Raw genomic sequence first — 14,148 nt, 5'->3', positions numbered from 1 at the left:
ACCAAAATTTTGTTGTTGTTTTTTCATTATATGCTCAGATTGTCAGTATTCAGACACCAATGTCCACGCTATTGCATGACCCCACACAAAGTTGAACTCACTCAACTGGCGCCATCTTGTGTCCGTACTTGGCGGACGACTGCAGACACAGGTGCAAAAAATTCAATGTCACCTTTTCCCCTGGATCTCCCCACTGTCCCCCAGCTGTCACCTGAGCACTTGGGAGCGTAAGGTAATAGCATCAAGATGCAATCAAGATTATATGCTTGTCAATCACTCCGTCCTGCTCAGTGGCTAAAAATGTGCAAAAGAGATATAAGCCTTTTCACAGATGGGAAGATAAAGTGCTTCTAATATTCATGTGTTTACTGGCAGGGCAGCAATGCAAGCCCTAAATGTTACCAGTAGATCAGTATGAAGAATAACCAGTTAGCAAAGGTTTGGACCAAAAGAAGATGAAATGTAATCATTCAAAGAAAAAATAAAGAAAAACATCTGAAAATGTAAATCTCTTTCCTATAGAAGCAAATTTTCTGTAACCACTTTGAATTTTGTGGCACTCTCCCTTACTGGTGATCTGAAACAGGGTCTGCTGCTGTATATCTCAACTGAACAGAGCCCCTGCTTGTAAGCTACATCCATATTAGCAGTTTATTTCCATGTTTACACCGTTTCATATTCTTTGCAATAGTAACAGGATTACTTTGCGACAAACGGTAATTTGTGGAATTCCCTCATTTCAGTTTGAGGATTTTCTTTTTGCTCTGTACCCGTCTTATGAAAAAAAAAATGTTTCTGTATTCTCGTCTCCCCGGAGGTTTGATTCCAGAAGCCCTTCAGGTTTTCGAGCAGACCTCTGTGAAGGGCCAGATAAAGCAGAGCAGAGCAGGGCCTGGTGATGCAGGCACAAGGGAGCACCAGAGACATAATAACATGCCAAAGAATCCATTGATGAGTCTTGCTTTTAAACCACGGGCCAATTTGATATTTCACAAAAGGCAGAATATAGAAATATACCATACACCGGGAATGATATGCCAAATGTGTGACTCTGTGCATATTTTTTTTATTAATTTCCAGCAAACTATATATGCTTTGACTTACAGCCTCAATGTTTCAGTAGCATGCAAGCATGCATGTTAGTTATGTTAGTTAATCAAAAAAAAGTCCAGTGAAAACACCAATTTATTAACTTCCCATAGAAACCTATTAGAGATGATAAAATTAGCTAAAAAGCTGGCCGCTCTAACTTTATTAAAAGTTGGCCATGTTCTCCTTGTTTCTTGTATTGGTATTGGAAGGACAGTGTATAAGCATATGAAAAGAATAAGCTTATACTAATGAACGTGTCAGCATCACAGTTCAGCTCGTTTTTTAGTTTCTGGTAGTTTTGGATAACAATGCAGGTCAAACAAGCATGCCATTAATCTTTATCAGACTACCCAGGCGATCAATGGTTTTGGTATGAAGTAATGGTTTTAGTAGTTTAAAGTTAAAGTTTAAAGTTTGACGCCAAGGGAAAGTGGTCAACCTCGCACTATAATCTCATTTTACTCTTTCCTGTGCTTTGTTTTCAGATGAAAAATACGTACAAACAGTTGTATAATTCTGTGCATCTGTTGTTAGTCAGACCCTTTGTTTTCAGCGTCATACTTACAACTGCGTCACAAGTCACTCTGAAACATTTCCTTGGTGTCATCATGCACTTTATGATTGCATGCTGATGGGAATTAGTAAATGTACATAAGTGAATTAATGTATGGAAATTAGCTCGAGTGCCACCGTGGGCCTGGTTCAGTTGATCCCCAGCTGCATATGTTGGTAATCACCGCTGCTTCTTGAATTCACTCACAGGCACGCAATAAACAACCTGCTGCCAGCACCCCCTACGCTTTTGTCTAATCCGCCGTTTCACTGGGCTCTAGTTTGTCTCACAAATACGAAAGTGAATCTCAGCAGCAGAATGCACAGAGGCACATTAACTAGGATGTGTGCCTGCACACTAAAGCCCCAGACATTAGGTCTAGGATTTACACTGGAATATGATTCCATAACTGTCTTAAGAGTTTAGTGCAGAAATAAGTTCTCAGGCAGATCTTGAAGAACTTTGTGACTTTTGAGACCTCATGCCTGGAGATGTTTTTTAAAACAATTCATTACTTTAGTTAATTGACCTGTTGAGCTGCTCGTTTTAATCTGCAATGAGCCTGACATTAACTGAACTAATGAGACATTTTCTTAAAAAAAAGTTTAGTGTTGCATTGATTCTTTCTCATACATTCTTCTACATCCTTCTTGAATCTTTGGTTAATGCTTCCACCTACTGGAAGAAAGAGTGCATTGGCTGTTATTAAACACCATTAGATACAGCTGCAGCAGAAGACAATGCTGTTTTTGTTAAACAGCCTTGAGATATAAATACTTGTGTTTCAAATCTGGCTTAAATCAGCATAGTAGAGACCATCAGACCCTGCCAAGGCATAGAAATAGTATAACAAGCAGCTGGAATGATGATTTGTTGGATAAGCTGTGTGATCTTGGCTTACTGTGATCGGATGTTATGAGCCACCGGAAGCACTTTGAAAGGAAGCATTACTGCACTAAGATAGTAGGGGCAAAGAACAAACACTCGCCAGTGATCTGATCTCCCGGTCATCATGCTTTCCAAGAGCTCCATCCATCATTGATTTTAAGGTTTCACTGACTTGCCCTGCAAAAATGATGCAACAATAAATAGGGATGAGAATTGAGATCTATCTTGCTACGGCTACATCTTTCACTACAGATGTCTCCCTCTGCTTGTCTACCGCGACTATGTCCGATTGGTTATGTCCATCACTAGTTTGTCCATCTGTATCTAGAAGTCCCACAGGATCTCAACTTGCTCATTCTCAACCACTCGAGGGGGCGTACAGCATTTCGACCTCAGGACTTGCAGGCCATACTGAGCACAGATGTTCCTGTACACTATGCCAGCCTCTTTGTTATGTATGCCCTGTCTGCTGGCGTCTTGCACCCTGCTGTTATGCGCTGGAGTGGTACAGTGACATGCTATGCAGGTCCTGTTCTTGTGCAAAATATATTTGTTTGCAAAATCCTACTAACAATAAAAGAATCTATTTTCAAAAGTAACTACTTTACTTTTTTAATTCACATACTTGCAGGTGCGAGTAGAATAGGCACGGACCGCAGTCTAGGAAGGGGGATAGTGTCGCGCAGTCTGGCAACCCTCCTGTCAAACTCGCAGCGCGTGCAGGTTGCTTCTGGAAGTTGGAAACAGAAGTTAGCGTCTTTGCACCTAGCAGTACAGAGCTGCAAGCTAACATGGCAGGAAAGAGGGCGTTAGTAATCCTGTCTAAAGGCGCAGAGGAGATGGAAACTGTTATTCCCGTGGATATTATGCGCAGAGCTGGGGTTTGTAACATGCTATATGTTAGCATTTAGCAAATTAGCCTGTTAGCGGCCATAAAAATTAGACCCCGCTTCAGTCGACTCACAACAGTATTGGTGGCAGCATTGTTAAGATATCAGCCTGTGAAGACTGTTATAACAGCCTGATATCTTGATAAGGGTTACATACGCACTTATCATGTGCTAAAGTTAACGCTTGCTAACACTGTCGATCTAACTTAGCAATTTTTCCCCTTTGCATATTCCAGGTTATTTAAGCGCATAAGCTAAGTGTTCAGTCAGCTATTTTGGGGTTGTCTGCTAATGGTTGACGGACTCATAACCTTACTAGTGAGTGCAGACAGAGGCCAAGTTAAATGTCAAAGTCCAGCGTCGTTGCACATCTCCGCCATTTGATATCTTTCAAAATAAAAGTCTACGTCAGCCAGTGAAGACAAAATGCCACATTGAACCATCAGGATAATGATGCACTGTTGTTGTTGTTTTTTTCTTTTACTGCCCATACATGTAGATAGCAGTGACGGTAGCTGGTCTTACGGGCAAAGAACCAGTCCAGTGTAGCAGAAACGTTGTCATTTGTCCTGATGCCAGTCTGGAGGAGGCGAGGAAACAGGTGAGGCTCAGCAACTACCTGCTAACATTACATACAAGAAGGGGGAAAAAAGCGTTATTTACAATGCTTATATTATATGCTTGTATGTCTTTATTATTGGAAAAATGTTAGTGTTGATGGTTCTCCCCCCCCCCCCTCTAGGGCCCTTATGATGTGGTCCTGCTACCAGGAGGAATGCCAGGAGCCCAGAATCTGGCAGAGGTGAGATGGGGAGAGGGTCAGTTTTTACAGTTAAATTTTTTTTTGGAAATGACTTAAGAATTAAAAACAAGTTAAAATGCTTGAATTTGCCTAAACATTAGGACTAAATAACTGACAGTGAAAAGTGTGAAACAATTTGTTTCTAAAGGTTCATCAGTCTTATGTTTGATTAAGATGTCTAAACTGAATCTTCTGTATAGTCTATGATGTAACCTACACAAATGGTTCTGCTTGTGTGTGGTGCATCATGTGTTTTATTGTCTTGTGATTGTGTCCTGGTGTTTTATATGTGGTGCCAGTGACAAAAGAAACAAGTAAAATCTTGTTATGTTGTTGTTATTGTTTTTTTTCATAGGCAAACATATTTTCCCCTTGGGTTTTTCAAGTTCTTTGTACATTCTTTCAGGTCACTGCGTACTTATGGCATAGATTTAATGCACATGTATAAATCCACTGTTAAACGCATACGCTCTTTCTGTTAGCTCACACACTTGGGTCCTCAGTTAATACCACCTTGTCAGATTAAGTTTCATATTGATATCACCACCTTCGTGGATTTAAGTTCTCTGCTGCGGTGCCAAAATTCCAGTATTGGGACCATTCTAGATTTGTAAATCGATAATTGTATCCAAAGAAATGCTGTTGCTTCTTTTTAGCTATATGCATGTGCAAGAAATGTTATCTTGTTTTCATAGTATCACAATAACATTTTTTTACTAAAATTGCAAATATTTGGCAGCGGTAGGACGATTATTTTTGCCGGTTAGACGCTAATTGGGGAACAGGGGAACTAACACACACGGCGTTTAGAATGAGCACACAGCAAGCCTAGTACTGACTCACAGTTTGAAGGATATTTAGGATATTATTTAAAAGGTCTACCTGATGTTCACAAGAGGTGGCAACAAAAATGTGTGCAAACAAGGAAGTGACTCACATGTAGAAAAGTGGCTAGGAATTGTCCTGCCAACTTCTTCTCTCATTCAACACAGAGTAGTGTTCTGTTATACTGCAAATTCTGGTATTGATCTGATACCAAGTAAATGCAGGGCCCGCCACTACACCACAGTAAATGCAGTGCATCATGTTGTCAGCCTTACTGTATCTTAGTCAGGGAAACTGGTCAAGCCATTCTCTTCGAAATCTATACACTTTCCCCCTTTGACTTTCAGTGGGCTCTGGCTCAGAGTCGCTCATATGTGGCTCATTATCTGATGCCATCTCCAGACCAGTGTTAGACACAACCTGAGAGGTTGATGGCTCTTTGTCAGAGCACTGGCTATCAGTTTCGAATGGATCAGGCCTTAGCTTAACAAGAAAGTTTTCAATCGTTCTTTTCATCTTTTCTCATTACCCACAGCTACATCTACTACTTCTATCAGACCTAGGCTACTCACGTCTCTCTATCCGCCTGCACTTTCAAACATACACACGTAGGCCTACAGGAATATCTTTACCACGGCCAATCAGAGGGGTCCCACCCTTGACTATCTCTGATTGGTTTAGACCACCATATGGGCATAACGTGTATCTGTTGTTGACCACACGGAGACTTTCACAGTTGCGGAGATGTTTCTTTTTTACTTGAACGGCTGGTTGCACTATTGCGACCTAGGATTTTTTTTAGTCACACCATTGAGAAATTGGTTGCACTTAGGCCATGCATCTCCATACCAGCATCAAAAATGTCTCCAGAACATGGCAGGGCTGTGCCATATCATATCATCTGCAATAACACTAGTGTAAATTTTATGTGAGTTATGTCAGCGTCAAAGCATGACATCAGTGCTATTAGCAATGCCATGCCTTTGTGTTCCATAGCATACACGTCAGAAAGACTAGGCATTTTCTGAGAGCAGGAGCCCCATGTCAGCCGCTAATGAAGATTTAATTCCTAAAAAGGGAACTTTTTCAAAAAAAAAAAAAAAGCTCACTTCAAAAAGTAACCTTCAAAAAAGCTCAATACTTTAGAAAATATGCACAAAGAATTTTGTTCCCCCCAAAGGTGGAAACAATAAGCATGTTTCACCACTTAACCACTCCAGTGTGGTATATACCAGGTGATGTTGTGACTCAAAAGTAAATTAATGACTCAACCAAGCATCACTAACTGCGCTTCATATGACAGGAAGAGAAAACGTTGATTGGAATTTACTGATGTGGTTATGTGGTGGAAAAGCCCAGGCAGAAGTATTCTTCAGTTTGATTATGTGACAGTATTGTAGAGCTCTTGAAGAGTTTCATGGCTAAGGTAGTTGTTGTGAAACTAAAGTGTGAAGCAGGCATATTAAACTTTACTTAAAATTTCCAGAGAAAACAGTACCGAGGCTACATTTGTGCTTATAATTGACTCATGGTGTGTTACTGCTGTTGCACTATAATGTTGCTGCTGCTGGCACCTTGTTTCAGTAGAATCACACTTCAGATTAGGTCACCAGAAAAGGAGGATGGGAAATGCCCTTGAGTTACTTATACTTATAAATGCTGCTGCCTTTGAGCTGTCGACATCAATAAAATGTTTTTTTTTTCTGTATCATCAGAAATGTCACTAGTGTCCTTTTTTGTAAGTCACTAAAGACAAGTAATGTAACTCACAGTGAGCTGCATTACTTATGTTTCCTGAATTCTGTTAGAGATTGTTGTCATTCTGTGATGAAATGGCAATTTTTTCCTCCTGAATACTCATCCGTGTAATACGCTGGCCTTCATCGATCTTGTATAGTATGAACTGAACCATGTGTGTTTCAGATGTGTTCAGGTTTCATGTTATCCCATCCAGCTGGATGTGGAGAGCATCAGTTGGTGTTTGCATTTATATTGTTATATCAGAAGAATTTGGTTTTTTTTGTATTAACTGCTTGTCCAATGTGCCAATGAAATAGATTTAAATAGATTAAAGAGATCCATATTTTTACTGTTCTTGTAAATACTCAGTGAAGCATATATTACAAGATTTTGTATTTGTATTGTATAAATAATATGGTAAATAACCACATTAGTTTACACTATATCAAGGATTTTTAATGGACGAGTCTATTGAATTTATGCTCTGGTTCAGATTTTAGATATCTGTCCAGTGTGTGGTGGGATCAGCTACAGCCTCTCTGTAATCATGAAAAGCAAAAATAGCTCTGTAGATTGGATAAATGGAAGATGAATAAGCCTTGAGTCAAGATAGGAATTTGTTGCGATTGTGTTTTTCTTCTTTTAAGTGATTTTATATTTAAAAAAACAACAACAACACACACACATTTTAGGCTTTAGAATTTGATGAGAAAATGGCCAAGAAATTGACAGATTCTGTCTTTTTAAAAAAAAAGAAATTTAATGCACAATATGAGTTTTGATATACGAGTCATATTTATCTGATGGGTGCATTATATTATTCGTTTTTATTTTTGCTGGGTAGCTCTGTGTGTGTCGAGTGTTTTTTAAATATTGTCAGCTTATCTCAGTGATTATAATAAAGTCAGCATATACTCAGTGGAACCACATGGACTGCAAATGACTCACTGTGCATCTGGTTTTTACTCTCTCTTGCAGTCTCCTGCTGTGAAGGAGGTGCTGAAAGATCAAGATGGCAGAAAAGGCCTGATTGCAGCCATCTGTGCAGGTACAGTTTGTGGAAACAACAACAACAAAGTCATAATTACATAATTACACAGGACCAACCTTGAGTTGAGGTCACTCTCTGTGGGTTAAAGCTTCAACAGGCAATAAGCAAATGTTTTACTTTAGATAATCAATAAAAATTAAATGTTGATCACACAGACTGGTGCTGCCTTTAGATTGATTGGTTTAAAGTCTAATCTTAACATTTAAAAGCTGTTTTCCATAAGGAAAACGCCTCAATCCAAAAAAGGCAAAGAGAGAATTCTTCTTAAATTGCGGATTATGCAATTCGTGCACATATTTTGTGCATTAAAAATATTCTTCAGACTCATGTATTCTTAATACAGCTGTTTATATGGACCGTGTAATTTGGCTGGCTAAATTTGCAGCATTTATTTTCTTCCATAAGATTTCTTCCAATTTTTGTGTGTGAATAAACTGATATGATTAATCAGAACAATGCATTTGTAAACAAATGCAAACACAGCTCAAAATGTCCACTGGTATTGAATACACAATGATATGGAAATAGTGAAATAAGATGATTTTACCTCAGACATGCAGTTAAACGCTGCTCTGGGTCAAACCATGAAATTCTCCCTGCTGCTGACTTGTATTGAGAAGTGGATGAAACCAGTATCGGTTTCTTACTTTTCTTATTTAGAAACATCGGGAACAGCTTATCATCGGTTGACGCTGACCTCAGTTTTTTCACAGTGTGTTTTTTGAGGATGAAGTATTTGCAAATTTGCTTCTGAAAAATGTTGAATTTTGTTGTCTTTTGGCATCACGCTCATTTTGTAATGGCCTTAACTTTGGCATTTTTACATGGCAAAAAGAAAGTGTTGTTGTTGTTGGAGGAGCCAAGGAAGGTTCAAGAGTGATGGAAACAGATACATACAGACACATACTGATTGCAGGGTTTGTAAGATGTTGTGGTCATAAATGTGATCATTGTGCTATGGTGTAGTTGAACAAAAAAATAATAATGCGCACACTTTTCCAAAATATATCAAAACAGTTGACGACAAAAATTAATAATAAAAAAATTCTCATCTACAAAGATACTCTGGTTTTAGGTTCATCAAGTTAGTTTTGTACTGGCAAATGGGATTAGGAAATGATGGAGGTTTGGTAGGTTCACACGTCATTTCTGAACATTTTAGTAAGTGGATTTAGCCTAAAAAGAGGATGCATCTCGTCCAGATCTTGAAAAATATACACCAATTATAAATATCCTGCTCCATTAATTTATGGAAATTTGCAAACCCCATTCACAAAGGGTGAGGTTTTGATTAAGAAGTGTCCCCCAAGTGCACCCAGAAGAGGTGACATTTTCTTTGACAGATGAAAGGATGCAGGAAGGACAATTCGAACGGGAACAGGGGACCAATGCGGCAAAGTGGATTGAAGGGTGTCCTAGAAATGACTGAAATCCTCACAGGAATATACAGTTTAATGAAACTGCCAGTTATTATCCTGACACATGAAAAAAAGTTAATTAATAAAAATAAAAAAAAGACTTGATTGAAAATTGGAGTAATAATGCACCAAACAAAAGAAACAGGACAAATGTATCTTATATATATACTTCTATTTTGAGCTAATAAGTGACACATGGATGTAAGAGAGGTCCCCAAATATAAATACACAATTTATAAAACAGCCATCATAATCCTCACACTTTTCTCTGCCTTGCGGTTCCTGGGAGAGAGAGACCTTCTGAGACACAGACTGCTGTCCTCTGGGTGGGGACTGTGTGTAACAGGAGTAGCTTGGCTCTAACTGGCAGACTGCTGTTGTGCCAGGGAGAAGTGCAATCTTTAGACTGCATGGGAAGGCAGCCAAGGAGCATAATCAATAACTTTCTATTTATTAACAGTTTTTGGATGAGCTCACTGCAGTGGTAGGGCATTACCAAAGTTAATGCAGCAGCAGTCAATGTCTTTCTTTCTCCTACCTCTCTTCTCAATGTGGCTCAAAGTCTTTGGCGAGAGGCTGAAACCATATACTATATGTAGATATACTTAGAAAAATGGTACAGTTAAGGATACCTTTGGGACACAGTGTTATAATCGCATACTTTGCAAGTCTGTCATTGATTTAGCAACTGAAATCCATAAGGTAAAATGCATCATGTTGTGTATTTGCATTTTCTTGTTGCTGTAAACATTTTCCATTGAGTTTGAAAGGGCCGGTTTGAGGATGCAGCCTTTTGCTTAGTTTACTCTTGACTCTGAGTTCTTTGAACTGCATAAAGATGAAAACGAAGACCGACACAAGCAGCTGAACACGCTCTTTAGTGTCACTTTCTAACAGGAAGCTGTTAAATGAACCTTACACAGCTTTGCCCTTCTGCAGGTCCCACTGCTCTTCTGGCACATGGCATTGGCTTCGGCAGCACAGTGACTACACATCCTGCCATGAAGGAGAAGATGATGGCTGGAGGTAAAAAACAAACAAACCCAAAAACAACAAAAACAGAAACCTGTGACTTCATGTACTGCTAAAGGCTTTTGATATTTAGTGCTGAAACTCAGAAGAGAACAGGAGGAGGTGTGTGTATTTGTAAAGGGCAGCAGATGGTGCTATACTAGCGCTTTCTTGCCTATAGAGAATCGTGTCACTCTGCAGTAGAAGAGCACACCACTCAGAGGTGAAAAGCAATACAAGAATTTGACAGAACATACTAGAAATGGCTGAAATTGTGACCATGTCTACATTCTCATAGTTCACTGTAACATCATGACATGTGTGACTTTCGGTTTGTAGCTCAAAGCTGTCATATTGTCATAATCCTTATGGTGTTGCTCTTTCTTTTTTTAGACCACTATAAATATTCAGAGGCTCGAGTACAGAAGGATGGACATTACATCACCAGCCGTGGGCCAGGAACGAGTTTTGAGTTTGCCCTGACGATTGTAGAGGAACTTATGGGGGCTGAGGTTGCAGCTCAAATCAAGACTCCTCTTATTATGAAAGACTGACTGTAGCTATGTTTTCTTGCAAGACTGCAAACAACACAGCCCCTCCCCCCTATAAAAGTCTGACAGTGCTGAGACTGCTAATCCATTATAGCTGGCATCGAGATTCAGGACTTGCTATTGAGAAAACATTCTGTTGCGAAAGGTTATCGTCTTCCTCTGCCTTTCATAAGTTGCCAATGACACTGAAACAATATGGATAATAATCACTGTTATATTGTAGCTAATTTCCACTAACTGCTTCCCTGTTATTTTGACTGCTGTATGGCAATGCCTGTCATTAAAGGACAAGTGTGATGAATCTCTGCTCTTGTTATTCCATTGTTTATTAATACTGGAGGTCACTCTGTAGATTTCACATGCCTGCAGTGCATGTTGACACCTAAATATAGGCTGCATAATGTAATGTATTGTGAGCGCTGGTTAGAACGCGGGAAGCGGAATCCGAATTGATTGACAGGCACTCTGGCCAATGAGAAACGTGGACCTAAATGCAGTTGTGTTTTAAACGGCGAATGGTTTCTCGGCCGCAGCCGATAGGGCGGGGCTTTGATGTAGCGCGTGGTAGCTGTGTCAGAGCAACAAAATCCGGAGGGTCTTCATACAGTCAAAAAGGAAGAGGAGGATTTCGCCTAAGGTAGGAGCGTTTGGGTTTTCTTTCAAGTGTTTTGCGGGTTATTCCGACTCCTGTTAACCATAACGTTCTCCGGGAATGTGCTTTGTAACTGTAATATTTTATTTAAGAATATAAACGCAGTTTACACCACATTAATCACGTTAACTAGCCACCGCGGGTGTCGAAATTAAGATTTCTCCGGCACGTTAATTACACAGCAGCATACCGGACAAAGGTTACATCATTTAAAGAGTGGGTGTTTGCAACTAGGACTCACTTTGTTAGCCGTGATTAGCCTGCTGAGTGTGGTGAGTGGTGAGCCTCAAGTTCGCGGCGATCTATAAAGCCATAATGGATTGACATCACCGTCTCAAATTGGCCGGGCAGAGTAACGTTTGCCCGAGGTAACGCGTCCACTGCTTGCTCACTGTGCAGGGATGCGTTGAACTGAAACAGGAAGAACGACGTATCTTTACACTGTGAGATCGTTCTGCAGATGTGACCTGACATGGAGACGTCAGCTCCAGAAGCCCTCCATCCTCAGCAGCAGCCGCCGCAGTCAAGACTGCTGCATACGCTTACTGTAGCTAATGCAATGCGGCACAGGCCAGGTTGTACATGACTTGTGATCCAACTAAATATGACTACAGGAAATTTAATGAGCTCTAAATCAAAGTTCCATCGATACTGATGTTGCCACTTATTGGTATGACTATACAAACTACAGCATTTTGCAGCATGAGTTTGCTTCACCAGAGATCCTTACTGACAGAGACGCCCTGTCAGGATTACACATTCATGGTATTTCTTAAAAAAAAGTGCAATCCAGAGGTGTCATCTCCATCTTATTCAGTTTACATAACCAGGAAATACACAGCAAGTTATAATTCCATAGACTCCATGCTCAGTTGTAGGGAAACTCCCTTTTACACCACTTTCAAGCAGCAGTGATTCTTAGCGAATTCTTAGTAATTCCATGCATATCCGCAGCAGAGCAGTCAGAGATCATCAACATTTAAAAGCAGATCTAATGGGCTTTTATTATACAACCAAACAAAAGTTAGGGTGACACTGAGGCTTCCTTCCCGGTATTGTGCATCAAGAGAAACAACTGTTAAAATCAAATGAAAATCAACATCATCAAAAAAAGGAGTGTTTGTGTGAGGCTCCCCATGAGAAATGATTTCACTCGCTGACTACTAATTGCATGTTTAACGTATTGATTACTTTAAAATGTTTTTTTTGGTGACATTAGTTTGAGGCAAAAGAGACAGTGTTAACATTTTTCTGCATTTTTCAGTTATTTTCTGTTAGTGAGCTGTGTTGCTAAGTGGTTAATGTTAGGTTTCTTACATATTTGAGGTCATAAGCTGTGTTTGAGGTCTGCAGACCACAGGCTGAAGTTTGGTTTTAGAGCTTATATATCACCTTCTTGGAGCTATTTACCCAACCGAAATAAGCCCACAATTTGGATTTCCTGCCCGACTGTTGAATAACAACAGGGGCCAACCATGTAAACAATGTCTGTCCATGATTGACTGACCATTGCAACTTCCTGTGGAGTTTGAGGATTTTTTTTCTTTCTTTTTTTTCACTGACTAACATTTATTTAGAGATAATCTCTTGCTGGTTACGGTTTCCAAAAGTTTTTTTTTTTTAATCATTTTAGATGACTATTCTCATTGTGTTTAGACGTCATCATTCTATTGTCTGCCTGATCGAATTGGTTTTATTTCAGTGTTTCATAATAAACCAATTAATGTCAATTAATCCTTACCACTCCCTGGAAGATGAACATTGCTGCTTAAATGGCATCTTCCTCATAAACTGTATAGCACATTCTCATTAATTTTCTGTGTTTTTCAGTGGGGTATTTATGGAACGTTAACATTTTGCGCTCTTGCACAAAACATGTTAGAATTATTCTGCTTGAGCAGTGGTACAGTAAAGAGCTTCAGGCTTGACTCCCTATTTCTGGATGGGGCAGAGGAGGGCAGGATGGGGGTAGGGTGAGTCTGAAGTCTCTGTGACTGAGTCATTGGTTTAGCTAATGATGCAATTAGAATGCTACACTTTGCATCTCCTGATTAGCTCCCCTGCTCGCACAGACTGAATTTGCTTGCCTGAGTTGTTTTTACAGATGTGTTTCAAAAGGTAATAGGCAATTTTCAAGCAATCATGGTTTCATCAGACAACCACAATTTTTAAGGTCATAAGCGATAAATGGATAGGTCTGACTCAGACACTGAACGTAATGGGGAATCTAAACAATAGTTGTTTGTAATTGTACAATTTGGGACAGAATGGGTAAAAGTTTTGAATAAAATGTGCATTTTATATTAAGTTACGGCTACTTAAATGTGCACAAGTCTGCATAAAATTCTATTGCAAAGAAATAAAAAAAGCTACATAGTATTCTGCTATTTTGGCGTATTTTTTTCATTATATTCAAAAGAATATAAGATTGTTTATAGCAACATTTTTGTCCCAGTTGTTTACTCAGCGGGGATTTGTTTGCAACTGACATGATTTAGAAAATTTACTGAGTTGGTATCTATAAATGTGAAGTACATGTATGATGTTTGAAGAGGTCGTTTCGTTGATAATCCGGACTCTCGAGCTTTTTTTCTTCTTAATAATCAAAGGTTGATAGAAGATTGAACTCAGAAGTTTAAAATTCAGCTTACGACTCTTATGTAATTAGTGTTTCC

The 14,148-nt window shown here is 39.4% G+C and overlaps 1 protein-coding gene across 1 annotated transcript; it reads left to right on the top strand.

The window, feature by feature from the left end:
• The first annotated feature begins 3,230 nt into the window (after window positions 1–3,230).
• On the top strand, window positions 3,231–11,120 carry park7 (parkinson protein 7). Its single transcript, XM_085354306.1, has 6 exons — window positions 3,231–3,414; window positions 3,923–4,024; window positions 4,166–4,225; window positions 7,769–7,838; window positions 10,199–10,285; window positions 10,664–11,120. The coding sequence occupies exons 1-6, from the start codon at window positions 3,325–3,327 to the stop codon at window positions 10,822–10,824; spliced, it is 570 nt and encodes a 189-aa protein (XP_085210432.1). The 5' UTR covers window positions 3,231–3,324; the 3' UTR covers window positions 10,825–11,120.
• The last annotated feature ends 3,028 nt before the right edge of the window (window positions 11,121–14,148 follow it).

The sequence above is a fragment of the Diplotaxodon limnothrissa genome, linkage group LG5, assembly GCF_057381915.1.
Source record: "Diplotaxodon limnothrissa isolate DT_005_m linkage group LG5, D_limnothrissa_male_GT1.1, whole genome shotgun sequence".
Classification (NCBI taxonomy): Eukaryota; Metazoa; Chordata; class Actinopteri; order Cichliformes; family Cichlidae; genus Diplotaxodon; species Diplotaxodon limnothrissa.
This window is presented reverse-complemented; position numbering and strand designations above follow the sequence as displayed.